This window comes from Puntigrus tetrazona, unplaced genomic scaffold (genome assembly GCF_018831695.1).
Source record: "Puntigrus tetrazona isolate hp1 unplaced genomic scaffold, ASM1883169v1 S000001062, whole genome shotgun sequence".
Classification (NCBI taxonomy): Eukaryota; Metazoa; Chordata; class Actinopteri; order Cypriniformes; family Cyprinidae; genus Puntigrus; species Puntigrus tetrazona.
Window position 1 is genome coordinate 461,399 of NW_025048651.1, and position 26,856 is coordinate 488,254.

At 42.4% G+C, this 26,856-nt stretch overlaps 3 protein-coding genes across 4 annotated transcripts; 2 read left to right on the forward strand and 1 right to left on the reverse strand.

Annotated features, from left to right (window-relative positions):
• The first annotated feature begins 7,839 nt into the window (after positions 1-7,839).
• LOC122340555 (E3 ubiquitin-protein ligase RING2-A-like) lies at positions 7,840-12,903 on the forward strand. 2 transcript variants are annotated; one of them, XM_043234117.1, is made up of 7 exons: positions 7,840-8,000; positions 8,282-8,382; positions 8,664-8,824; positions 8,901-9,116; positions 10,174-10,422; positions 10,988-11,153; positions 11,223-12,903. In XM_043234117.1, the coding sequence occupies exons 2-7, from the start codon at positions 8,302-8,304 to the stop codon at positions 11,376-11,378; spliced, it is 1,029 nt and encodes a 342-aa protein (XP_043090052.1). In that variant the 5' UTR covers positions 7,840-8,000; positions 8,282-8,301; the 3' UTR covers positions 11,379-12,903. The 2 variants fall into 2 exon arrangements, with proteins under 2 accessions (XP_043090052.1, XP_043090053.1); XM_043234118.1 differs by lacking the exon at positions 7,840-8,000 and having other exon boundaries at positions 8,258-8,382.
• A 291-nt stretch (positions 12,904-13,194) lies between these two features.
• On the reverse strand, positions 13,195-15,656 carry rps18 (ribosomal protein S18). The gene is made up of 6 exons (XM_043234120.1): positions 15,549-15,656; positions 15,036-15,134; positions 14,728-14,814; positions 14,270-14,371; positions 13,376-13,467; positions 13,195-13,300 (listed from the first exon to the last, which is right to left on the reverse strand). The coding sequence occupies exons 1-6, from the start codon at positions 15,549-15,551 to the stop codon at positions 13,225-13,227; spliced, it is 459 nt and encodes a 152-aa protein (XP_043090055.1). The 5' UTR covers positions 15,552-15,656; the 3' UTR covers positions 13,195-13,224.
• A 118-nt stretch (positions 15,657-15,774) lies between these two features.
• Positions 15,775-26,305, forward strand: vps52 (VPS52 subunit of GARP complex). Its single transcript, XM_043234115.1, has 20 exons — positions 15,775-15,928; positions 17,322-17,406; positions 17,491-17,543; positions 17,627-17,702; positions 17,884-17,951; positions 18,045-18,220; positions 18,303-18,453; positions 18,540-18,640; positions 18,860-18,992; positions 19,446-19,503; positions 21,697-21,830; positions 22,106-22,261; positions 22,636-22,754; positions 23,394-23,517; positions 24,170-24,265; positions 24,610-24,717; positions 24,797-24,862; positions 24,941-25,052; positions 25,492-25,610; positions 25,681-26,305. The coding sequence occupies exons 1-20, from the start codon at positions 15,857-15,859 to the stop codon at positions 25,825-25,827; spliced, it is 2,154 nt and encodes a 717-aa protein (XP_043090050.1). The 5' UTR covers positions 15,775-15,856; the 3' UTR covers positions 25,828-26,305.
• The last annotated feature ends 551 nt before the right edge of the window (positions 26,306-26,856 follow it).

Genomic DNA, 26,856 nt, shown 5'->3' on the forward strand with positions numbered 1-26,856 from the left:
CGAGATTGAACAATTTGTTATTAAACGCAGAGAAGCTCTCTGTAATCAATTCGACGATAATCACTAGAAATTGTGCTATGTATGGTCATGTAAGTTTTCCATGCTTGAGTTAAATGTTTTTTTGGTAAGCACATATCTCTTAATTCACCTGTTATGTGCTGTTTTTTGTAGCTATCTACCAATGGACTAGATAAAACTCCTGATTTATTTAGTGTCCATTAAGCTTTCTTCATTGTCTCAGGTCCTGGAGTCTCCGATGAACGAGGAACAAAGCTGGAAACCACCGATTAAACATTTAAATCAACCGCACGGGAAAATCATTTTCTGACGAACTGAAGAAACCGATCTTAATGATTGAGACGTCACTGCTGAGGCTGCCCTGTGCATATCTGTCTTCAGTGATAAGCGCGTTTGTAGATTATCCATGATGCTCGCGGCTCTTTTGTCCATGAGCTCGGGTTGTGAATAGTGCTGCTGAAGATGCACAAAAGCTGTCAGAGCGAGCCCATGGAGTGAGACGAGGCCAGCCGTCTGTAATCCTATTACTACCACCCCGATCCAGCAGAGCGCTCACCGGACCGCAGACACGCGGCTCAGTCAAGAGCGCACTCTGCACAGGTACATCATGAAGGTCATAGTTATGAAGGAATTATTCATGTGTAATGAAACCTTGGTAGAGAAATATGCAGGAGATCTGTTTAGCCGATGGGCAAAATAAGCCTCCACTGTAACAGCCAGTTGTAAAACATATAATGAAACATTTCTAAACCTAAACGAACATTATTCAGAGTCAACATGCAGGCGTATTTTCTCGATATAACATATTTTTATTCAGAAAGATCCAGTGTGTGTGTGTGTGTCATGATGTAATCACATGTAAAGGCCTCTGGATGTTTAAATCGGTGAGGTGTGAGAGAAGAAACGTGGCCTCAAACACACACACACACACGTTTTCTGCTCAGTCTGATTAAAGTGCTGTCGTCGAGGCATTTGTCTGTGATTGATGTTTTTGTGGAGGATCTGGGTCGGGCCGCTGCAGCTCTCACGGAGGTGTTCAGCGGGCCCCTCTCTTTCACACGCCGGCCCCTCGTTCAATGTTAACGTCCAGCAGCTCCGCCTCCAGCTTTCACACCCTGGCCTCCTCTTGTGCCGTCCAGCTGGCTGTGACCCCTGACCCCCTGACCCTCACTCCTGACCCCTGGACTCGTTCCCACGCCACACCATTTTGTACGTAACAGATGGAAATAGCTTTATTCAGCGCAGAGGTGGACAATCTGCCCGAGCGCTCCTCAATGACCGTCACGTAGCAGTCCAGCAAAACGTAGCAAACTCGACGAACACCTTGTGTGCTGCTGCCTGAGCGCTGGACGGTGCTCCCAATACAAGTACCACTAAATAAATCTTTTTCACTGCGCTGCAAAAGAAGATCAGTATTTTTGTCTTGTTTTCTAGTATAAATATCTAAAAACAATTTAATGAAGTTGCATTTACTTTACAAGTAAAACTACTTGAAGTTTTCCTGGGCCCATTCAGTAATGCCTGACAGAATCATGTGATGAGTGTCGTCTGAGGACCCGGAGCATCCAGCCTTGTCTCTTGTTTCTACAGTTTCTCTTTTTTGATGGCGTTATACACTGTATACTCTTTCACAGACTGGAGAGCCTCTGCCCATCTTTACTCCTGAGAGGCTGAGAGTCTCTCTAAAACATCCTTTTTTTAGCTGATCATGTTCCAGACCTGATGTCAACTAACTAAATTAGATGCTAGATGTTCTTCCAGCTGAATCAGCTTTTTCAGCCCTTTGTTGCCAGCTTTCAACTAATTTAGTGGATAAAAGTATAGAATCTCTCAGTTTAGACATGTGTTATGTTCTCAAAGGGTGCAGAGCTAGAGGGGGTTTTCATTAAACATTAATGCCTTGAATTTTATACAAGCAGCTATTGGTAGAAAATTAATGAACAGGTGTGTCTTTTTAGCTCATTAAAAATTATTCTTGGATTAATTGTTTGATAGAGAGCATTGCTATAGTCCAGCCTGGACAGAACACGAGCTTGAACAAGGAGTTGTGAAGCATGTTCTGAAAGCAAAGGCCTCATCTTCCTGATGTTGAATATCTGAACAGACATGTCTGTTTGACAGGCTGAGATGTGAGCAGATACCGTCAGATCAGCAGGATGGAATGAGAAGTAAAGCTGTGTCATCAGCATAGCAGTGATATGAAAGCCATGTTTCTGAATGACAGAACCTAGTGATGTCATGCAGACAGAGAAGAGAAGCGGTCCAAGAACTGAGCCCTGAGGCACACCAGCAGTTGGATGCTGAGAGCAAGGCGGTCTCAGTTGAACCTCCACTTCTGATGCCAGAGCGCTTGCTGTGTCAGAAACACTTGAACAGGCTACGTTCAAACAGGGAAACTGTACATATATATATGCATATATGTTAACTCATGATTATCTGTGCATTAGTTAAGCATTAATTAATGCATATTTGAGCACAGCTATTGCAAAGCATTACTGTTATTTTATTTAAAAAGTAACAGCTGTGCACTTCTCAGCACAGTGACTAACTGCTTTAGTATAAGCAGGTGTGCTAACGCTATTGTAAACTAGCCATATGATAAAATATGAACCATACATTGTAAATGATCGTTAAACATACAATTCATTGTGTGTGTATACTGCATGAGTAAATATATGTTCAATGTAATTATATGCATGCAAAACCATATCTTATCACGTGAACACATTATAAAGTATATCACTGTATATGAAATTATACTTTCTGTGATACATATTGTCATATATTTTAAGTGTCAATTCCTGTATTTTACTAAATATTTTAATATATTTACACAATTCTGTGTATTTTAATATGGTTTAACTTTAGGAATAGTACTGTTAAATCATTAATCACATGCAAAGTAAAATAATATATATGTGTGTACTGGGTATACTTATTATTTATATATATAAACACCCCCCCCACACACGCAGTATATATTATTTATATTACAGATAAATATATTTAATATATAAACATAACATTTGTGTGTGTGCATTTATATGTACATAATAAATATACACCGTACACATAAATTATGCAAACAAAAAGATTTATTTCAGATAAACAGCTCTTCTGTGGCTCTGATCTGACAGACAGAGAGAAACACTCCTGACTAAATGAACATGAAATTCCTCTTTGGTCTGAACACTTTCTTGGTTTATGGCCCTTGAAGGCTGCTGCAGGAAAGCTTGTGCTGTCCAAACACACACGTCCAGCCTTTACAGAGAGATTGGCTGCCCTTTAACCCTTGTGCTGAGCAAACAGGACGGTGTGAGAGCTACTGTACACAGCCCAGGCCTCGAGCGTAACCGAGCGCTTTACTCTTCAGATTCTCCGAAGCTCAGCTCTCCCTCGGCCGCTTCATTGTGTTGCTGGAGATTTTCTCCATTGAGCTCCAGTCTCTTAGGAAACCCCAGTCCTGCATAAAATGAGGGGCACAGAAGAAAAGGAGGTTAGGAGGGAGGAAGGGGGGGAAGGAAAGAGGAGGGGAAACTCCAGAGAAGGGACACAAAATGTGAGGGAAGCGTGAGGAGGGAACAGAAGATGTGGAGGAGCCGGAGCGGATCACAACCTTCAGCTCGCTCCGAACAGGCCTTCTCTGAGGAATATCTCGTCGCTGTCTTCTCTGGACATTCTTCAGAAAGAGAGAGAGAGAGAGAGAGAGAGCTCAGCTGTCGAAGTGTGGGAGCTGAATGAGAAACCTTTGCTGGTTTTTGAGATCTCTTCTGAAGCTCTTTATGTGGGGAAGTAGACTCTTCACTTCGCTGCAAGCGTTTCTAGGGGAAGACATCTAAAAGATCTCGTTCAGAACGTTTCTGCGCTGCGTTGGCAGAGCTCAGTTTGGGTTGGACGTAAGGTCATCTCAAATAGCAGGAATAGGAAGGTGGAATCTGAAGACTGCGCAGCTTTTGGGGGCATAATAATGTGGAGATTTTTATCTGGAGCTGCGCAGGCACAGATGCCATGTGGGTCTGCTTATTAGATTAGAAAAATACTGCATGGTTCCACAAGTAAAGGGAGAATCTGAGCTTGACGGATGGATGGACGTTATGCTGTGATGAAGCTGATTAAGAAAGCGTCTCTTGACCGGGACTCTGAGGAAACTCTCTCTCCAGTTCAACCCATCGCCAAAGCCGGGGAGAGAGAGAGGTACAGATCAATCCCTTTGGTTTTTTAGTCAAACTCCATGGAGACTGAAGCATATTTACAGCCTGTCGAAGCCAGAGAAAGTGAATGGCTTGATTTCTGTCAGATCTTTTGTGGGCTGTCTGAGTTATGGGTTAAGAGGCTGCCGGCGGCCGCTGCTATTATCTAAAGCTGTGTGCTTTGATCGCTTAGGCCATGAGGATCCTATTGTGAAGCACAGCTGCCCGGAGCGCTGACCCTCTCACCGCTGACTATTGTGTCCGGCCATCGCTTGTTAAGAGCCCAGCACAGCAGGAGCAGACCACTGCCTCACTTCTTCTCTTCTCTTCTCTTCTCTTCTCTTCTCTTCTCTTCTCTTCTCTTCTCTTCTCTTCTCTGATATCGTGTCTGATATTGACAGTCTGGTGCTGATTGTCCAAACGCAATTCTTGTGCTTGTGTGAAGCAGGAGTTGTGGATGGACATCACGCTCCTGACTGTCCCTCTCGTCTCCAGAATGGACCATCTGAGGGTTTGTGGTCCTTCAGATCTCCAAAGAAGCATTCTGAGAAGACAGCTTAGTTCTGGTGATTCGGTTGAGAGTCTATATCAATGTGAATTTGTCTCAAGTGTTTCTTTAGTTTTATTTAGTAATGTTGACAGACGGCAGGTGAGATTAAAATATAAGTGGATCTTAACTAGGGCTTCAGGAGCCCTCAAAATGACTTGAGACTAAATAAAACAACACTAAACAAGCTTTGAAATATTCTAAAATAAATAAAAAGCCATTATTTATCATGTAGTATTTAATCCTGAATCCTAGAGTTTCAGAAGAGAGCTCAACAGTACTTCAAACTGTGCTCATATTTAGTTAGCCATTTAGTTAGTGTTCTAATTTCTGTATTGTTTGCGCATTGTGTTTTTATTAGTCTTAACCAGATTTTGGGGAAACCTCTAAGACAAAACCGATGGGCCATAACTAACTCAATTAATTCTCCCACACAGTGAAAAGCGCAACCTCTGGGCAGTTCGGATTTGTTTGGACTAAGCATTTGAAGTTAGAGGGAGAAAAAAGATATTAACTGAAAATGATATTTTTACAGATGAAGTGAAAAGGATGCTGATGTGAAGAAGTGAGCTGAAGACCTGAAAACTGTTTAATCTCCACACGCAGCCAGGTGAAAATCTGAAATTCAAAAACTCAAATCAGAAGTATAGTGTGACAATCTATCTGTGCAGATGGAACTGAAAAAGAAACACAGAGAACAGCAGAAAGAAAGAAAGAGGGAGAGAGATCAAGAGAGACGGCCATTAATATGCTAATGGACTGAGTGAATACACAACAGCTCAACTGACCAGACTAATCACTGCTGGACACACACTGAGGTTAATCCCACACACACGCACACACACACACACACACACACACGCTAATCCTCACTCATGGAGGTGCACACATTATGCACACTCACATTTGCATGGACACAGAACACATGCTTAGTCACTCACACACACACACACACACACACACACTATAACACAGTACATTTATTTTACAGACTGTTGTCTTGCATGAGTAAACTGTTGTCTTTGTTGTGATATATAATGTGCACCAAATGAACTAAAGTGTATAATTGCATGTCTTTTTATGTTATTTCTGACTGTATTTTATGTCATTTTTTTATGTATATTTGTGAAAAATAAATAAGCAATAAAGTCAGCTTTGCTCGGACAGTCCAGCCCTGGGTTTTCTTTAATCTTCATGTCTCACCGGGTCAATGCTCTTCTGACCAACACTTGAAGAGAACATGACATAATAATAATCAGCAGTGTTGTGTAATTATAGCGAACGATGAACAAAAGATACGAATGAACACCAACCAATCATGGCCATTCGGTTTGATGAATTTCTCAAAACTAAAGCACCACAGAATGGATTAGCAAACTTACTCAAAATCTTCTCAAAAGCATAGTATAGTATAGTAAAGTGAATACAGTTTTTTGCAGAATTTGGCTCATCATGTCAAAACTCTACACACAAACCAATCAGCACTTGGAGATGAACAATTCACATCGATACCAAAACGAAACACTGTCATCAAAACTTAACACTCCTTTCTAAAACTCCTCTCCTTTCATGCCTCCCTTAGTTACCCTGCGTAGAAAACTGAGGGTTTGTAGATCACCACATAAGCGGGAGAAATATTACAGTCAGTCATCACAATCACGGATGATCACCACTGTTCACGTATCACAGGGTACGATTAAATCAATGTACATTTAACCTGTTTAACATGAAGTGACATTGGCTCATCTGCATTCGAGGGGCTTACCGATGTGTGAATTGCAGCAGATAAGGTGATATTTGTCTGGTTTTGGTCAGGTTGAAGCCTGCCTCATCCACGTAGATGAACTCATGTGGCAGCATCGAAATCCAGAACTGTCTGTGACAGAAAATACTGAATAGTGTTAAAACATACAGTAACTACAATGCCTATGCATAGACCTTCATTGCCTCATCACAGCATATAGTATGTAAAGTAAAGTGACACATACCTGCACATAGTCATGGTGCAGATCCTTGTATCCTGTATAAATAAATAGGATTCATTCTCTGTGCTGAGTAGGTAAAGAAAAAGATCATCTAATCTTTATCTAATAATGAAACAAATCATTCAGACTTCAAAGATAAAAGCTCACAGGTGACATAACGCTGTGTTTTTGTGTTTTTTAGATTAAAGTGTTATGAAACAAGCTAAATATGAGAGCGAGATGAAGTCTTTTGTTGGTCTGAGTGAGTTTCGAAGGCGAGATGAATCATTTGGTCAAGATTCATGTTGGTAATGCAGACTATGTGAACAGCTTTGAAAATCTGGCTTCAGTAATGCTTTTTAGCAGTTGAAAAACTGTAACGCATTTCGCAATTATGCTTTGTTGCAACTCACATAGTCGCACCATTTCAGTGATGGCAAGTTCTTGTCGTTGAGTAAAGAGCTGTTCCTTCCACCTTGAGGAGGTCGTCCAACCATTCTGTTGAAAGTGATGTTATTGGTTAGCTTCTTTTTCACATGCTGAAACGTCACAATGGTATTCTTTACCTATACTTCACAGCACTACCCTTTTTGTATAGTACAGTAATACTGTAATATGATACAGAACCATGTGACACGCAGTCTACAGTAGAAATTTGAAGATATAGCTGTTCTCTAGCCGATGCTACTGTGTACCGACTGAGCTTAGGTTGGACAGGCCCTGATGTCATCTGTCCAACACCTCTCTCTTTTTGTCCTCCTCTTGCCTCCATGCCTCTAAACAGCTTACTTGAGGCCTGTTTGTAATGCTAAGGTGTTGTTTTCTGTGCCAGTGCTATCAAAGTGAATAAAACTGCCAGATGACTTTTGCTTTTTGAACAGTGTTTTCCCAATGATAACTGGTGATTTCGTGTTTGAACAAAGCGTCTAATTGTGTTTGGCAGCGAGTGTGTTACAGAACTGTAAACAAAGTGCAACGTTGGCAGTTAAGATACGCTACAAGAAGTGGAGGTGTTGGGTCTAAGCATTCGGTTTTAGTGTGTAAGCAATGGGCAAAAACTAAAGGAACGCGTGCGCGCAATTGTGCGCTGGGCCACCAGGAGGCGTCGGGGAGGAAGTGATTGGTGACTCCGCAGACAACAACATCCGGTTTGAGGATGTTTGGATGTTAGGACGTTTTGTCGCGTGTGCCGAGAAAGATGAGCAGCAGATGACAGGCTAACATCCGAGTGTGAGCGAAGCTCTTCCTTCATCTGCTCCCGGACAGTCGAGCTGGTATCATGTAAGTACTACTGTAAACATTCAGGAGGCTCCTGTGGTACTACGTGGACAAAACATTCAGAATATGCATGTGACCCTAAAGATAATACTTCAGTGTTTTCTTTAACTTCAAACCTGGTTTTACTGGAGAGAATTACTATGTAACTTAATAAATTCATGTTTAGGATTTCATGTTGTGAATTTTTGTGTCTGATGAAGAGTGTGTGTGTGTGTGTGCGCGCGCGCGCGTGCGTGCGTTGTTTGTTTGTTTGTTTGTTTGTTTGTGTGTGTGTGTCTGTTCAGCTTCAGTTCTCAGTGAAGTTATGATGGCGAATCCAGTCAGTCTTCAGACCCTAAGCAAGACATGGGAGCTAAGTTTGTATGAACTCCACCGAACGCCACAGGTAACTCTCTCTCTCTCTCACACACACACACACACACACACACACACACACACACACACACACACACACACACACACACTCAAAACGGCAGAACTGTGGGCTATAATCTCATGACTCTGAGCTGAGGGAAAAGATCGAAATGATTATATCTTCTCTGAATTTGCGGGAATAAAGGCATACATTTTTACATATAACTTTTTTTTATTCCGGGGCGTTTTCTGCCTCCAGACAGACTCTGTGTGTCTGTTTGAAGCTGTTTGAAGTGTGTGTTCTGCTTCCAGGAGGCCATCATGGACAGCACGGAGATCGCCGTGTCTCCCAGAAGCCTCCACAGCGAGCTGATGTGCCCCATCTGTCTGGACATGCTGAGGAACACCATGACCACCAAAGAGTGCCTGCACCGCTTCTGCTCGGAGTGCATCGTCACCGCGCTGCGCTCCGGGTGAGTCTCCAGAGCCTGGGGTTTGAGTCCGGCCGTCTCCAGACCGCCCTCGCTCAGCGCTTCTGTGTCTCTGCAGGAATAAAGAGTGCCCCACCTGCAGGAAGAAGCTGGTGTCCAAGCGCTCTCTGCGCGCCGACCCCAACTTCGACGCTCTGATCTCTAAGATGTACCCGAGCCGTGACGAGTACGAGGCGCATCAGGACAAGGTCTTGGAGCAGCTGAGCCGTCTGCACAACAAAGAGGCCCTGAGCAGCAGCATTGAGCAGGGTCTGCGCATGCAGGCCAGACACAGGTCCAGCCCGGGGTTCCTAGCAGCAGTCTACCACCAGGATACTGTTTTTGTCTTGTTTTCTAAAAAAAAGCTAGTCAAATTTAGGTAACTTTTGCTTAAGCAAGAATAATGTCAGCCGATGGGGTAAGAAACGTTATCTTATCTAGCTATTAAATTAGGATTGTTTTTGTTAGCCCATTGGCTGATATTTGACTTGTTTTAACTTTTGCAGTCAAGAAACTGCTTCCTGGCTCAAGAATTCTTAGATATTTATACTAGAAAACAAGACCAAAATACTAATGATGAAATGAATCTTTTGCAGTGAATTCATTGTCTTTAAGATACACTTATGATGGTTAGGATTTTTTTTTTCCCATGTTTTAAAAAAAGTACACTTCCGTAATGTACTTAAAGTGTTCTGTTTTTGTGCAATAATTTTGTATTTAGTATGCTAAAAATGATTTTTTTTTTATCATAACTGCACTTAGTCAGCACTTGAACTACACTTGAACCCATCTTTCATACACTAGTGGACTCAAGTGCTGACTAAATACATTTATTACAAATGCAGAGATAGCACAGTATGTTAAAAGTGCATACTCCTAGTGTCTGAAAATAGCACAGTTGATTACAGTGCGTCTCAAAAAGTGCTAAAGAATTATGTTCAGTATATTAAATTCAGAATTAATATGAAAAATGGAGCATTTTAAGCATATCACACACATGCACATATCTCAATACTTTCTCTGAGGGCTGAAGTTATCCATGCTTTGGCACAAAATGCATGTATTGACAGCATCTGTCAAATTACATGAATTCTTTCATCACTTTAACACAAACACTGCCAAAACTTTAGCGTTTTTTAGTGATAAAGTGTGTTTGCTAGTGTTATGAAAGCATTGCATTTGTGGCGTTGATGAAGGGTTTGAATGTGAAATGAACAAGGTGAGAGACGGTGAGGAGAACTGAGAAAGAGGATGAAGAAGACTTCAGATGTGTAGAAGGTGTAAGTGAGTTCTTCTGAAGGGTTCGTGTGTGTGTGTGTGTGTGTGTGTGTGTGTGTGTGTGTGTGTCTCAGGGCTCAGCGGGTGCGTAAGCTGCATGCGGAGAGCGAGAACGCCACCCTCAGCGGCGGGGAGGACGAGGTCTCGCAGGACTCGGGCCCTCCGATCCACACCAGCAGTGCTGTAGAGCCCGGCCCCAGCCAGGCCAAGAGAGCGTCTGACGACTCCGGAGCCGAGGCCCCGTCCCCGCAGCGCTCCGAGATCGAGCTCATATTCTGCCCACACCCCCTGCTGGTCGGCCAACAGCAGTACAGCCAGACACGGTACAGCAGCTCTCCTCACACACACACACACACACACACTCAGCTGTGTTTATGGGATAAGGTGTAACAGTTCTTCATGCTTCAACTTTTTCTCCATCGTCATTTGAGCAGCCAGAAGACTTCCTGGTATTATACGAGACCAGTTCCTCCTAGTATATTATGATTTGTTAACTGCTTATTGCAGTTGGCATTGGCTCTTACCATTATGGGAATCAATCATTGTTAAATCCTTGTATGTATATTTCTAACACTATACTTTGTATATCACCTTTGCATCAAATTACAAAAATATGTAATGCAGCGTCTATGGGAGGGACAGTGATCCGTCATCTTCTGCCCTGATCAGTCTCTCTTTCCAACTGTTTTGGAAAAAGTTTTTCTTTTGATATTTGAGCAAATAGGTATGGGCTATATTTGTAGTTCTCTCCCACCCACTGCTCTTTAAGCTAAACCCACTGTGACAACTTCCGGTCCATAGTTCCATGTGGTCCAGTGGAAAAGAGCATGTTCCCAGGATGTATTGAATCAGTGTAGCAGATTCCAATGTCCTGCCTTCTGCTCACAGATACGTCAAAACCACAGCCAAGGCCACGGTGGACCACCTGTCGAAGTACCTGGCCCTGCGCGTGGCTCTGGAGGAGGGCTCGAGCGGCGCACCGGAGGGAACTCTGCGGCACGTCAGCGAGAAGCAGTTCACCATCTACATCAGCACAGCTGCGGGACAGTTCACCGTGAGTCCGCCCGCCGCGGTCAGAGCAGTCCCGCTGCCTCGTCCTGTCCTCACGCTCTCTGTCTTTCAGACACTCAATGGCTCGCTGACGCTGGAGCTGGTCAACCAGAAGTTCTGGAAGCTCTGCAAGCCTCTGGAGCTCTTCTACGCTCCCACAGACCAGAACCAGACACCTCCGCTGCCACAGGTGGACGACGAGAGCCCAGGACAGTCAGCGCTGACCTAAAGGACTCTACTGAGGTCAGGACAGGTTCAGGCAGTCCTCTTCACGGAACGGGTCGCTCCTGCAGTGAAGCTCAGCCCGGCTTAAAGAGACAGTGCACCCGAAAATGACAGCGAATCATTAATTCCTCACCCGTAAGACGAAATTATTTTTGATGGATTCCGAGAGCTCTCTGACCCTCCATAGACAACAACAAAAATGAAATGATCCCAGATCCAGAAACACAGCAAGCTGCTCCCGATTGACAAAGTGTAGCTCCAGCTCTGATCAAACATACCAGAAGCCACTAATTAATGTCTTCGGACCCCTGCATTAGAGATTCAGCCTCAAAGCCGTGAGATCATTCTTCTCCCGGAGTTACTGTGAGAGTATCACATACACACTCTTTAGCCTAGGCCTAAACAACGCTGATGACCTCTGTCACGTGGACTGTTTTAACAGTGAGTCTGGGAACGTTATAGCTGTGTTGCTCTCTACGGAGGGCCAGAGAGCTCTCAGATTTGATCAAAAAATGTATTTATTTGTGTTCTGAAGATTGAAGTTGGAGTAACTAATCACAGGATTTAAATTTGTGGGTGAAAGCACAAGACGGTCCAGGCCCTGAATAATGCCTACACACACACACTCAATTTAATACTGCACTGGAGTGGTGTGCCATCACGCATTATCTTCAGAAATTTTCTTACCATGAAATCATTTAGATGAACTGTCCAGTCCACGTTTAATTCATTGGATATTATACTTTGGTAATAAAGTTATTGTATCGCACACATCACTGGTGCAGACATTTGGTTTCAATTGCAACTGCTGTTAATCACTGTTAAATAGCACCACTGCTCAGATGTCTTGTCTGTCACACATTCTCAGCGGATTTTAGAGTAGTGTTGAAAATCTAAGTATGTAAATAAACCTGTATGTTGTAAATGTGTCCCGTCAGGTAAGAGGAGCGGTTGTATTTCATTTTATACTAGTCAAATACCACATGAAGTTTCTCAGCAGCAACCATACCTTTGTGTTGTTTTCATGTTTCTCCAACCGATGAGCTTAAATGGACCTGACTGCAATAATCATGAGACTAATTATTTTAATCTTTTGACAACCCTAATATTAAGGTCATAACTTCTGTTGTACAGGTTTTTCCAAATACCCTGGACTACCTCTGGTTAGAAATGACAGACATCTTCATGAAATATTTAAGGTGGTCACATGCATGTATCTGAACCTCAATCAAAGCCTGTTTTTACCACAGAAAGTGAACTGCATTTTTTTTTCTTTTCACAGTTCTGAAAATAGTCAATTATGACTTATTTTTACTATTGTAATAAAATAAAAAAAACTGAGGGGAATTTTTTGAGTGTTGGAAACGACCTTCTGTAGAACTGAAGTCAGAGGACCAGAATTCAGGGGAGTAACTGCATGTACTGGGTTATATGGTCATTTTCCCCAGTAGTATTTGTACATACTCACCCATGCCTTTAAAGAATATGCCTTACTGCATCTTTTTCATTAATAAAGATGAACACATTTATATTGGACTAATCTAGTCTTGAAGATCAGGCCTGTGACTAATGTGCTCTTAACCTTCTGGTATCATTGGTTAATTCACACCAGAAAAAGTGGAATTTCAATTACTTTTAAATTCAATATTTTAAAATTTCACAAAAACAAGACACCATCATGGCCTCTGGTCAGTTCTGCCCACAAACAGCTGAAGTGTGACGTCTAAATGAACAGCCCCAGAGAGTTAAGACCAAGTCATCTGGATGAAGCTATCCTGATAACCCAGACCTCACTGAAAGTCAAGAGAGCAGGACACCGATTGACTAAACAGTTGTGTTTTATTGAAGGTTTACTTCTTCTTGGACACTCCCACAGTACGTCCACGGCGCCCAGTGGTCTTGGTGTGCTGACCGCGCACACGCAGACTGAGGAGAGAAGAGACCAAAGTCAGTCACACACCAGAGACAGAAGCTATCAGAGGAGCTCAGGAGGAAACTCACCCCCAGAAGTGACGCAGGCCGCGGTGAGCTCTGATCTTCTTCAGACGCTCCAGATCCTCTCTCAGTTTGTTGTCCAGACCGTTAGCGAGGACCTGTGGAAAACCACATGGACACTCATCTCCTGCTGGGGGCTCTCTCAGAAACATGCATTTCTCCACACACATATTGGGATTCAGAAGAATGATGATCTAGATCGCTGCACGTCATGTGAAGGAAACACCACATTATCAAAAATACCACTATATTGAAAAGGACGTTCTACAACTTGAAGAAAGAGGTGTTACCAGTGACATGCTGAGTCAGACAACTGTACTCACACTGCAAAAAAATATAGGCTTATTGGTTTCCACTAAAAATAGTTAAGAGATTCACCTTCTCAGGAGAACCCAAAACTTGATACGACTTAAAACGATGAACCCTTTTCCTCTGGCTAAATGAGCAATGTGTCTATTTGTTCATACTGCCATCCTAAATAGTATGTGAGATTAAAAATACATCCCAAAGCATAGTCAAAGGAGTACGCCTAAAGCCCCACTGACTTAATGCATCACAAAGAAGACCCGCTGTCAACTATACTCTAAACCAGGCCATTTATCAGCAAACTAAACTCTGTTTTTATGGATCTTGAAATACGCGTGTTAAATCATCCAGTATCCTGATGTTCTCACAAACGCCATTTAATCTGCATCTCAAAGTTTTAAACTGACATGGTTACACTTTTACGGAAACTAAACTAACCTTGAAAAACATTTAAAATGAGATTCAGCTCCCAAACCTCACACTGCTGTTGTAAGAGCAGCGCTGGATGTGAAGGTACTGCTGCTGTTCAGTGTCTTACAGTCACAGCCGACGACACGGCAGAGACACAGCTGATTTAGGACAGAACTTCAGTACCTGACTGTATTTGCCGTCTTTAATGTCCTTCTGTCTGTTCAGAAACCAGTCAGGGATTTTATACTGGCGGGGATTCTGCATAATGGTCACCACCCTCTCCACCTGTCAATCAATCACAGTCACACACACACTTAAGCACAGTAACTGGCTGAAAAGCAAAATGTCAACAACCACATTTCTGAATGTTCTCCAGCTTTGTATAAAGAACAATGTTGGCTTGACCACACAGACACTGTTGGAAGAGAGCTGGACCGGATGATAACTGAAACACTGTTAGACACCGCAAGGCTGATGACACGCGGAGCAACTTTTGAGCAATGATGCTTCTCGTTGACAGTCACTGGATACGTCCGATCAGTCCAGGGCTCTGCGTCTCACCTGGTTGCCGGTCACTCAAAACGTTCCCAGTGCATCATCAGCCTGTGTGTAACTGCTGAAAATGAATAGAGCAAGCGCACCTCATCCTCGGTGAGTTCTCCAGCTCGCTTGTTCAGATCGATGTCTGCTTTCCTGAGCACCACATGAGCGTACCGCCGACCCACTCCCTGCAGAACACACACAGAGCTCTCTTAGGAAGGACACTGCATTGACTTCCATTGATCTATCAGGTTAATGACATTTGTAGCCCATCACAAACATCTGGCTGATTATAAGGACCAGTCAAACCTCCTCACTATTGGATCTTTCACTGCAAGTGAGAATATATTGTACTCCCAAACACAGTTAATCGGTACACACACACACACACACAGTCTACAGCACTCACTTTGATGGCGGTGATGGCAAACGCGATTTTGCGTCTTCCGTCGATGTTCGTGTTGAGAACACGCAGGATATGCTGGAACTTCTCTGGAATGACGAGCGACTGAGAACACACACACACACAGAGAGCACGAGTTAAACGCGCAGAACGTTACTGTAATACGTTACACTAACTAGCAACTCGCGGGCAACAACTACACACTAACTAGCGCGTAGTTAGTTTAGGTCAGAAAGCGTTTCGCGCTTTCTGTCCTAAACACAATCTACATTAACGTGAATATGCAGTTATATCTTTACATGTGGTGCGTTTTGTATCTTAACCCGGCGCGGACTGAGCACGGGTTTTCTCTCACTCATTTAACTTAAGCTCTATACTGTAAACCTATAATTTTAACTCAGATGCATTCTATAGCTGCTTAAATCGTAAGATGTTCAAGCAGTGCTGTCACACACGCACGAAAAAGCGCGATGTTGCGAGATTTTGACTACAATCCTAAAGATTTCATTTGGTGCCTACCATCTTGTTCGCTGGTTCCGCGCAAAGAGGAAGCGATCACGATCTCGCGATGATTTCAATACTGGACGCGCGAACTCGACGGGAACAAGTTCCGTCACGATGAAACGTCCGGTGGGACCAAAACAATATTAAAACCGATTGTGTTAAAACAAAAAAACCCGCGGTTGATGCTTTAGTACACTGCAATATATATGAAAGAGTTTTTACTCTTTTAAAAATTATATTTCGTGTGATTTTACAGCGTGACACGCATTTCCGCGGGACTGTAATACTGAAGGGACGTGTAGTTTCTGTGGACTACAGACGCCATGGCGGAGGCGCTGATCACCGCAGCGGAGCTCCCGAAGCCCGGCGCTGATTCTGCTGCTGGAGCGATGGAGGTGAGGGGGACTCTCTCGGGTTTATCCTCTTCACTGATCGCCTTCACAGCGGTTTACTTCCGCTAGTTCTCTCATAGCTGCAGCAAAGAGATGTGACGCGATCCCGCTGGGGCTCTGTATGAAGTATCACGGTTATTATAAGTGCTGTGGATGCTGTTTACTGATCGCCACCGTTGTTGTCCTGTGTAGATCGTTATTTCGATAGTCGATATTCTTAAGATGACATGTTATCGGATGTCATATTGGTTAAATCACGTGACAGTGTAGTGATGTGTCACACACACACAGCTTTATCGAATATCAGAGGACAACATTGACACAATATGTCACATAATAACCAGAGTGAAGTGGGACAGTGCACTTCTCTGCTATTTACGTTAGCGTTCCTTCGATTATTGTTAGATTTTCACAGTTGTTTTTTAGTACGCAGGAATATCTGCTGTATGTCAATGCTTTTTTTTTAAATATGCGAACAAAAACACTAGTGTCAGCTTCCGTGTCATCTCAAGCTGAGAGGAAATGATCGTTTTCACCTGAGATCCAGAGCCAAACTACAGCAGAGAGAAAGATGACAGTATCATAACGTTGTTTTCACACAAAGAGCAGTTGTTCTGACAGAAGTAGGCGAGATACATTTAGAACATTATTCGTGCTTTAGACACAAAAACAAAGTATCATATTTTTACAAATTTAACAATTTACTGAAGCCATATTAACATTCCAATATCTCTGGAACCAAACTATATAAGGGCCTTAAAAACAAGATGCAAAATGGAAAGTTTGTTTAGACCCAATATTTAAAAGAACATTACTATTTCTTGAGTTACAGGCACGCAAACTATGGAGAGAAAAACTAGAAAAGTGCACTTTCCCCATGTTTGAATGCTCACCATTGGCACATAATGCAGCAAAAACTGTTAAATTCAATGTATTTTACTAACAGATCTCTGACAAATTAACATCATGAAGCTGTCATCTTTCTGAAGCCAGTTTTACCCTCTTTAATTTGGCCACTTTGACCCTCCTCAATAAAAAAAAAAAGTGTCATCCTTGACATTTAATATTCTGATTTCATCACTATACACGTTTATGTTCTTTAGAAATAAATAGTAGGAAATAAAAAATTTAATTAAAAAAAGTTTGGTTGAATTGACCCTATTTATTACCTTAAGGGACTTGAAGATGGAATTTGTCTCCACTTTTCTCAAAAGTTTGCAGAAAATATGTATATGTATTAAAAGCATTCAAGTATGCTGCCTGTACTTTATTTCACGTATTGATGGATTTCCACAGTTTTTAGTTTTCACATGATTCAAGCAGCCGGTCGTCTGTTGGTTTAATGAGGTCTGAGCGTGTTTTAGGCTTGAGAAGCTGACTCTCTCTGTCTCTGTAGAAGTCTGAGTTCGAGGCGGTTCCTGCTCTGAATCTGGGTGATCTGGACATCACCACAGACGAGTTCATCCTGGACGAGGTGGACAGTGAGTTCTGCTCTGTCTCTTATCTCATCGGTAAGTGAAGCTTGTTTCCGTAACTCGCTAATCACAAGTAAATGTCTCTTTCAGTTCACATTCAAGCGAATCTGGAGGATGATCTGGTGAAGGAGGCGCTCAGGACGGTGAGGTGGACGCTGATGTGCCGGCGTGTGAGTGTGTGAGGAGGATGATGATGATGATGAAGGTGTGTGTTTGTGTGGATCAGGGTGTGGATCTGCGGCAGTACTCCAAGCAGGTGGAGATGGAGCTGCAGCGCATCGAACAAGCCTCGATCAAGGACTGTATCCATACCATTTATGACAGAATCGCACTAAAACATGTCCGCCATGAATTTTCAGTGTTCAGATCCAGCGTGTGATGTTTCTGTCAGTGAACGTGATTATGGTTCAGTAGTCATGTCTTATTATTTCATTGACTTGTGAGGGACGTTTATGGAGACCCTTAACAGAAGCGCTGGTGCAGATATCAAAGAGAGTCAGAATATAGCCTCTTTACACAACCAGATCACAGCCTGTGACTCCATCCTGGAGGTGAGTGCGTTCAGCCTGTGCCCAGGACACTAACCTACCAGATGTCATTGTCTGATTGCTAGCACTGATCTGGATGTTTGTGTCTCCGTGCAGCGCATGGAGGGCATGCTGAGCAGCTTCCAGAGCGACCTGTCGTCCATCAGCAGTGAGATCCAGACGCTGCAGCAGCAGTCGGTCAGCATGAACCTGCGTCTGAAGAACCGGCAGGCCGTGCGCAGTCAGCTCAGTCAGCTGGTGGACGAGCTGGTGGTGCCGAGCTCCATGATCTCGTAAGAGCCTCTCATTACAAGCAGAGCTTCTCCTTCTGAGCGCCGCAGTCAGGGACGCTCTGCCTGTCTCTTTGTGTTTCAGCGTGATTCTGGACAGTCCGGTGACGGAGCAGGAGTTCCTGGAGCAGCTCCACGAGCTCAACAGCAAGATCAACTACGCTAAAGAGCTCAGCTTCAGAGAAACCCTGGCCTGCTCCGACATACAGGACATCGTAGATCGCCTCAAAATTAAAGTGAGAGCTCATCACGGGACGATTTGGGGGGGGGGTCCCATCGTTCTGGAAGGAAGAGATGCATCAGGTTTTGATTCTGTTCACAGGCTGTATCCAAGATCCGTGAGTTCATCTTGCAGAAGATCTACTCCTTCAGAAAGCCCATGACCAACTACCAGATCCCTCAGAACACACTGCTCAAGTACAGGTACACCGGATAAAGAAAAGTGTGTGTGTGTAAATAATATACACATGCACGGTTACAGCCCTGGTCCTGATCTGCCAGTAGGAGCCTTTCTGAAATAAAATAGCAACGATAAATGAATTCAAGACTCCTGAGACACCATCACAAATATGAATAATATCAGACACTTCCGTTGAGTTAGAAGCTCGGCTCTGATTCTGGTGTGTTTCTGGTCATCTGCAGGTTTTTCTATCAGTTCCTGTTAGCCAATGAGAGGACGGTTGCTAAGGAGATCCGGGATGAGTACGTGGACACCATGAGCAAGATCTACTTCAGTTACTTCAAGTCATACAGCGGCAGACTGCTGAAAGTCCAGGTGACAGACTAAACCTTGCCTGCATGAGTTTATTTATTCATCTCTAAACCTCATGTAAACAGCTGTGGCTGGTCAAACTCTCACTTCCTGTTTAACTGAGCACTCTTTGGCCGTAATAGGAGTGTGTGTTAAATTAAGATGACTTAATAGCTACTTTTGACTAATCTGTTTTCCTTAAAATAGTTTAAAATAGACTGAAATGTGAGGTTCATCACTATATAAAAATGTATCTATTTGTGAAGAACCTGTTTTTTATTTTATGATATCCCACGGTATTCATCCAGATCTCCTCAAGGTGGCCTGCTCAGTCTCAGCATTTAAATCTCAATATCAATACACATCAACTTTACATGCTCAAAATCACTCAAATGCTTGTTGATAAATGTACTGAATATTTTCATGTCATTTTGAGTGCAGCTCTATGCATGTCTTCATTCTCGGTCTTGTTGTCAGTATGAAGACGTTGCAGACAAGGATGATCTGATGGGGGTGGAGGACACAGCCAAGAAAGATATCCTTTAAATCTGATCAGTCACGCTGATCAAATGAACTTCTGCTGTAAGACAGAATCTTTTTTTGTAACGGCGATGAATGAACAAGACAAAACTGCATTGTCACCAGCCTTTAGTTTTCTTCGCACCACATTAACAAAAAAGCATTAATGCTTATTTTTCATCGTCGCTGTAATAAAAAAATATGCAGTTAATAAGTTATCAGTCTGAAACAGGGCTCATCGTGGGGTGTGCGTCCAGAGCAATGTATGAAATGCTTTTATCTGTAACGTATCGTTTATGGCCAGTCATTAGTGTTAACCCGTTGGTCTTTAATCAATCAATCAATCAATCATTTTTATTTATATAGCGCTTTTAACAACACAGGTTGCATCAAAGCACTGTACAGTATAATGACAGGGATGTATAATGACGAGAGTGACCAATTTCTTATTAAATGCAGAGACGGTCTCTGTAGTCAATTCAACGATAGTCACTAGAAGTTAAGTGTCCCCAACCAAGCAAGCCAGAGGCGACAGCGGCAAGGAAACAAAACCCCATGCATATAGAATGGAGAAAAAAAACCTTGGGAGAAACCAGACTCAGTTGGGGTCAGTTCTCCTCTGACCGGACGCCCAGCACTTAACCTCCAGTTCAATTTTAAACGCAGCTGTGTCAGATAGTGTAAATGACTTAGTGTGTGTGTGTGTGTGTGTGTGTGCATCAGGATCTGGTGATCTGTCGACGGGCGCATCTAGGTTTTCTGGTCTCTGATGAACATAATCTCTGGGTGCTGATCCACCATCTAGTCTGGATACAAACTGTGAAAACAGATTGAGAAAGAAACAGGACTAATATTAGCGTAGATGCTATTCTTTTACGATGTCACAAGTACATCGTATTTTAGGAGTAGTGTTCCCGGTTCCAGCAAATCTAAGTAATGCAGCCTAAAAATCCTTTAACGGATTTGAATAATAAAAGGTGTGTTGGTGTGTTATGTGTAGGCTAAGTTAAAAAGATGTGACTTTAATCTAGATTTAAACTGGCAGAGTGTGTCTGCTTCCCGAACAGAGTTAGGAGATTGTTCCAGAGTTTAGGTGCTAGATAGGAAAATGATCTGCCGCCCGCAGTTGATTTTGATATTCTAGGTATTATCAAATGGCCAGAGTTTTGAGAACGCAGCGGACGTGCAGGACTATAATGTGATAAGAGCTCGCTCAAGTATTGAGGAGCTAAACCATTCAGGGCTTTATAGGTAATTAATAGGATTTTAAAATCTATTCGATGTTTGATAGGGAGCCAGTGCAGTGTTGACAGAACCGGGCTAATATGATCATACTTCCTAGTTCTAGTAAGGACTCTGGCTGCTGCGTTTTGGACTAGCTGAAGTTTGTTTATTAAGCGTGCAGAACAACCACCCAATAAAGCATTGCAATAATCTAACCTTGAGGTCATAAACGCATGAATTAATATTTCTGCATTAGAGGTTGAAAGCATAGGTCGTAATTTAGATATATTTTTAAGATGGAAAAACGCAGTTTTACAGATGCTAGAAACATGATTTTCAAAGGAAAGATTGCGGTCAAACAGCACACCTAGGTTCCTAACTGATGATGAAGAATTAACAGAGCAGCCATCAAGTGTTAGACTGTGTTCTAGATTATTATATGTGGGGTTTTTAGGTCCAATTATTAGCACCTCTGTTTTTTCAGAATTTAACATTAAGAAGTTACTCATCATCCAGCTTTTTATATCGACTATGCATTCTGTTAGATTCTCAATTTGGTGAGAATTTGGCTTTAAAATAAATCTACTTCTATGATTTTTACCTGATTTCGATAACTTCCACGTGGATGTGGCAAACTAATCATAGTAATACTCGTGGTCCTAATAGTAATGACTGCTGTATCTAAATACATATGAACTATATGTTTTAATCTAATATTCTTCTATTTAACATGTCAGTTTTTCAGTATGATTGAAAGTATAATATTTCGGTTATTGATGCTCCCAGGATCTCTCTCTCTCTCTCACGCACATGTGGTTTAAAATCCATAAATAAAAAGACCTCTGTACAAATGAAGTACAGAGAGTCTCTTCCACCCGTACACAATAATATCATGGATTGGTAGTTTTTCACATTGTCATATCGCCAGCTTTTGAGATCACCAACCCTAGTTATAATGTGGCTGATTTCTTTAACTGCTAAGCAGGCTTTTTCTCCAAGCCTTCTCTGAAGAGCAGGAACACCATCTTCACTCTGGGCCAGCGGGGGGCGGTGTTGAGTCCTGTGGAGCTGGAGGGACCCATACTGATCCCTCACACCGCTCAGAGAGGAGACTCCAGAGTGAGTGCTAGCCTGTAGACCAGCTGTCAGGTTGCAGCTCCTTCCAGACCAATAAAACATCTCATAGACATCGAGCAGCATCTAGAGACCAGTACATCGTAGTAACATGCTAATGAACATAGCCTAACATGACTGGATTTTCTGGAACAGCGCTGATAATCAGCAGAGAAATGCTTATGATTGTATATATACTGCAGAAACGGAACACGAATGCAAGCTTTAAATCCTGCGGTTGTGAAATCCACACTTATTCTGTCTCTCTCTGTCTCGCTCAGTACCCATACGAAACGCTCTTCCGCAGTCAGCACTACGCTCTGCTGGATAACGGCTGTCGAGAGTTCCTCTTCCTCTCGGACTTCTTCATGGTGGCTGGAAACTCTGCTCTGGATTTGTTCAACAGCATTATGGGAAAAACGCTCAGCATGTTCCTGGTACGGTCACGCTAACGTCTCCAGTTTTTAGTAGTGTAGTGCAGTTTGCAAATACAAAGTACAACCGCCCCAAATACCCTAGAGACCGCCCTGTAAACCACCCCAGGGACCAACACACTAGCCACCACCCAGAGTACCATAGCAACTGCATAAACGCACCTTAGCGACCACCTAAGCACTCAAGCATCCACATAGCAACACCCTAGCAACTTCAGCAACTGCATAGCTACACTTTAGCAACTAGCCAGAGTACCCTAGCAACCACACAGCAAAAACTTAGCAACTGTCCAGGGTACACTACAAGCGCCTCAATCCGTTCATAGATTAGATACAGCTTTTTACTGAACACTGTCTGTTTCTGTGTCTGTGTGCAGAAGAATCTGTCCACGTACCTGTCGGACTGTTATGACAGTATTGCGGTGTTTCTCTGCATTCACATCATTCTGCGCTTCAGAGCCATCACAGTCAAGAGGAACATCCCTGCGCTCGACAAGTCAGTCCCTCTGCCATCACGAAGCAGTCTACCTGCAAATCTACCTGCAGAAAATTCACCGGTTTTCTATTTCTATTATAGTTACATATTTTGTGCCTTTTTTATTTGCCGTGTATTGGTTAGAGCGTTAGTGCTTAGAGCAGAGCCAGTGAAACATGCTTTTAACAAATCTCATACAGAGACCCACCGAGTCTGTGAACTTCGCTGGGTATTGCTGCCTGTTAGGCAGTTTAACAAATGTTGGTAAATGATGTTGTGTTAGTTTGCATGCCATCAGAGGCTGTCCTGACATTAGCAAACCAAAACATGACGCTCCATTACACTCCAGCTGGCCGTTTTTATCCCTCTAAGTGTCCTGTGCTGCATGTCCAAGACGACTTACACACTTTTAGTCAACACTTATTTTTACTGTACTGACAGGCATGCCCTTTAGCATCTTTGATGCACCACTGATTGAAAAACAGTTGTTTTCCACAGAAAACACATTTAGTTGACTTTTTAAATAGGAGTCAGTGGTGGAGTTTTAGTGAGGAGGCAGTTGTTTTTGGCTGAACTTGACGCATTCATTCAGAGTGAACTAAACAAACGTCCTTTATGAGAGAACTGGAGACACCGGTGATGTTGGATGTGTGTGTGCAGGTACTGGGAGGCTGTGCTGGAGCTGCTGTGGCCCAGATTTGAGCTGATTTTGGAGATGAACATCCAGAGCATTAGAAACACTGATCCTCAGAAACTGGGAGTACTGGACACCAGACCACACTATGTGTGTATCCTCACACACACACACACACACACACACACACACATTCTTTCTGCTCATGCTGTGTTTAGACTTAAAGTCTTTCAGTTTTATTTATATTCCTACCAAACATACATTAGACCTATTGATATGTGAAACCACATCTCAGTGTTGAAACGTATTACTTTATTTTACCGTTTGGTTCTACAACTACATACTATGTACTTATTATCATTATAATTAATAAAACTGCATAATAGTTAGATACTAACCCTGAACCTAACCCATGTAGGTCCCTATATTACCCAGTACTTCCTCAGATAAATAAAGCACAGCCACTGTTTCTTCCCAGCATCCTCTGATGAGAAACTCTCCCTGTCACTAAAGTTACAGACAAAACATTCAGTTTAATTCAAGTTTATTTGTATAGCTCTTTTTACGATACAGATCGTTGCAAAATTATATGTTTATATATATTGTAGAAACTTAATATATTTAACTTACGTCAAAATTTGGGAATTCTGTACAAACATGTCCGATTTCATACTTCATTGATATTGCAATTGCCTTCAGCGTAAAAAAAATAAATATTTTTTTAATGTAGACAGGAAATCTGTTCTTTTGCTTGAGAAGTGTTCGGGTTGAGATAGTGGTGTGTTTCCTGCTGTTTGTGTAGATCACTCGGCGCTACGCTGAATTCTCCTCCGCTGTGGTCAGTATAAACCAGACCTTCCCCAACGAGAGGACCAACGCTCTCCTGGGTCAGCTGCAGGTGAGGAGAAAGAGTCGTATTCACTAAGCAGGAGGAAATCTGAAAAACAATACATTTTAGCACTAGTTTCTAAATCTGTAAAACATTAGGAGAAGTGAATAAAATAGCTGTTTCTGCCTCTGAACATAACATTTCAGATTGCCCTTAAAGGCCATTTAGAGATCGATGCAAGACTCCTCTTCACTGTTCCTAACATTTTACACATTTAAGAGCTTTTAAGATACTAGTGTTCTAGTGTTCCTGACACCATTTTCAAGATTTTCTCCTAAAACCAGGGAGATGGGAGCTCTCTTGAGCCTGAAGATGTGTTGTGAATGTGGCTCACTGTGGTGGTCTGGTTTCAGGTGGAGGTGGAAAACTTCGTGCTGAAGATGGCGGCTGAGTTTCCCTCCAGACGAGACCAGCTCATCTTCCTCATCAACAACTACGACATGATGCTCGGCGTGCTCATGGTAACGGTCCTCACGAGACCACTGACACTGTGTTCTAGTCCAGACCGTGACGTGTGTGTGTGTGTGTGTGTGTGTGCAGGAGAGAGCAGCGGACGACAGTAAAGAGGTGGAGGGCTTCCAGCAGCTGCTGCTGGCCAGAACACAGGTCAGTCCCGGCTCAGCGAGAACAACTGTGTGAGGAACTGATCACGTGAGTAACCGTGTGTGTGTCGCTGTGCAACAGGAGTTCATCGAGGAGATTCTCTCTCCTCCGTTCGGAGGGATGATTGCGTTTGTGAAGGAGAGCGAGGCGCTAATGGAGAAAGGGCAACTTGACAAACTGAAAAACGATGAAGGTGAGAGCTGGAGCGGCTGACTGCTTCCCTTATGTCTTTTGTTATCTGAGTTTTTTTTGTATGTTTTTTGGATAATGGGCTAGTTCTAGGTGTGCGCGCGATATCCACCAAAAATAATAACCCTTCCAGGATATTTTGCTGAGTGTCATTGTGCCGATATCTTGAGGACTACTGTCAACAGCTAACTCCTAAAGTGTTATTCTTTATATTCTGTGTGGTGGTCAGTTTGCACCGATAGAAAGTTTCCAATTTTTACACTTGATAATGTCAAATCAAGCAAGCGCAACGCAACATTGTGTCATCATTTTCTCATTGATCAAAACCCCTTCATATTTAGCTTGCTTTTTTTTGTCCATCATTTGAAGAACCAAATTCTCAGTGTAGTGTTACTGAGCGTCTGTGTGTGTGTGTGTGTGTGTGTGTGTGTGTGTGTGTGTAGCGCGTATCACGCAGCTGGTGCGGGGTTTCTCCAGCTCCTGGAAGCAGTCTGTGGAGGCCTTGAGTCAAGACGTCATGCGCTCCTTCACCAACTTCAAGAACGGAACCAGCATCATTCAGGTACGTCTCACCACATGACGCGTTCACACGAACGTGCTGCTGACCGACTGACCACCAGCTGTCTTCTCAGGGAGCGCTGACCCAGCTTATCCAGTACTATCATGGGTTCCACAAGGTCCTCTCCCAGCCGACCTTCCGCAGCCTGGCAGTGCGCTCGGAGCTCATAAACCTCCATCATCTGATGGTGGAAGTCAAGAAACACAAACCCAACTTCTGAAGAGTCTTTGGGAATCGGTGTGCACATTCAGAAAACAACACATTTTCCTGAGCACAACTTGACAGATCTCAAACCATCCTTCAATCTTTGCTCATCAGGTAAACGTAACCTAAAGATGTTGTTTGTTTTTTCTGGAAAACAAGACATTAAAAGTATGATATTTTATAGTAAAGGCTGATTTTCAGTCGCTGTAAAGGATTTTTTTTTTATTTGGTCAGCCTTTTATTTTTGGTTTGCTGATAATGGGCTCTTTTTTCATTAGATGCATTTGTAATTTCTTCATTAATATGATTTGATTTCTTTGAATGTTTTATCTGTAAATTCAGTTGCAGCTTCTCTCGATGTTTTTGTGTATAAACTGCTGTCCTTTGATTTTTCTGACGTCTCTGAAAGTATTTATGCACTGTTGCCGCATTTAAGTTATAAAGAAGAAAAGCATTCCATGTTTTGAAATAAAATCTGTTAGATTGAAACTCTCTGAAACTTTTCCCATCATTTTGTCAATTCAATCAAGCTAAAAAAAAACATTTTAATAAAAATCAAGTAATTTTTACTACAAATCACTAAAAGCTTAAATAGTTCTAACAATCCACTTGTATTTAGTTATGGAAGCTAATATACCATTTTTAAATAAAGTGTAATTTTATTACTTTCACACACACACACACACACACATAGCACAACTGTTATATTATACATATTTCATAAACACAGGATGGAGGATCATCACCATAAAAGAATAAACACAACGCTCATCTCAAAATGTGTCTCAAAAACAGTTTGCCTTTTCTTCACTGAAATAAAATCAGTAATTGTGGTGATGTCAATAATACCTACCTTATTCCTGTCTGCTTTAAATGATGGTTATACAATACACATATATCCTGAGAATATAATTCCATCCAATATACATTATATGACATAAATATAGACATGTAAACATGTAACTTATGCAAACAATAATGTTTATTTTGTATGCGATTACTCATTTGACAGCATTACCTTGAAAATAAAAATATATATACATAT

Coding starts and splice junctions, on each gene's coding strand:
- vps52 (XM_043234115.1), top strand. CDS start 15,857: ATGGCGGAGGCGCTGATCACCGCAGCGGAGCTCCCGAAGCCCGGCGCT. Junction 23,518..24,169: donor TGGACACCAGACCACACTAT/GTGTGTATCCTC, acceptor CTGTTTGTGTAG/ATCACTCGGCGCTACGCTGA. Junction 24,718..24,796: donor TGATGCTCGGCGTGCTCATG/GTAACGGTCCTC, acceptor GTGTGTGTGCAG/GAGAGAGCAGCGGACGACAG.
- rps18 (XM_043234120.1), bottom strand. Junction 14,815..15,035: donor TTGCCATCACCGCCATCAAA/GTGAGTGCTGTA, acceptor TGTGTTCTGCAG/GGAGTGGGTCGGCGGTACGC. Junction 13,468..14,269: donor AAGACGGCAAATACAGTCAG/GTACTGAAGTTC, acceptor GGTTTTCCACAG/GTCCTCGCTAACGGTCTGGA.
- LOC122340555 (XM_043234117.1), top strand. CDS start 8,302: ATGATGGCGAATCCAGTCAGTCTTCAGACCCTAAGCAAGACATGGGAG. Junction 8,383..8,663: donor AACTCCACCGAACGCCACAG/GTAACTCTCTCT, acceptor TTCTGCTTCCAG/GAGGCCATCATGGACAGCAC. Junction 8,825..8,900: donor GTCACCGCGCTGCGCTCCGG/GTGAGTCTCCAG, acceptor GTGTCTCTGCAG/GAATAAAGAGTGCCCCACCT.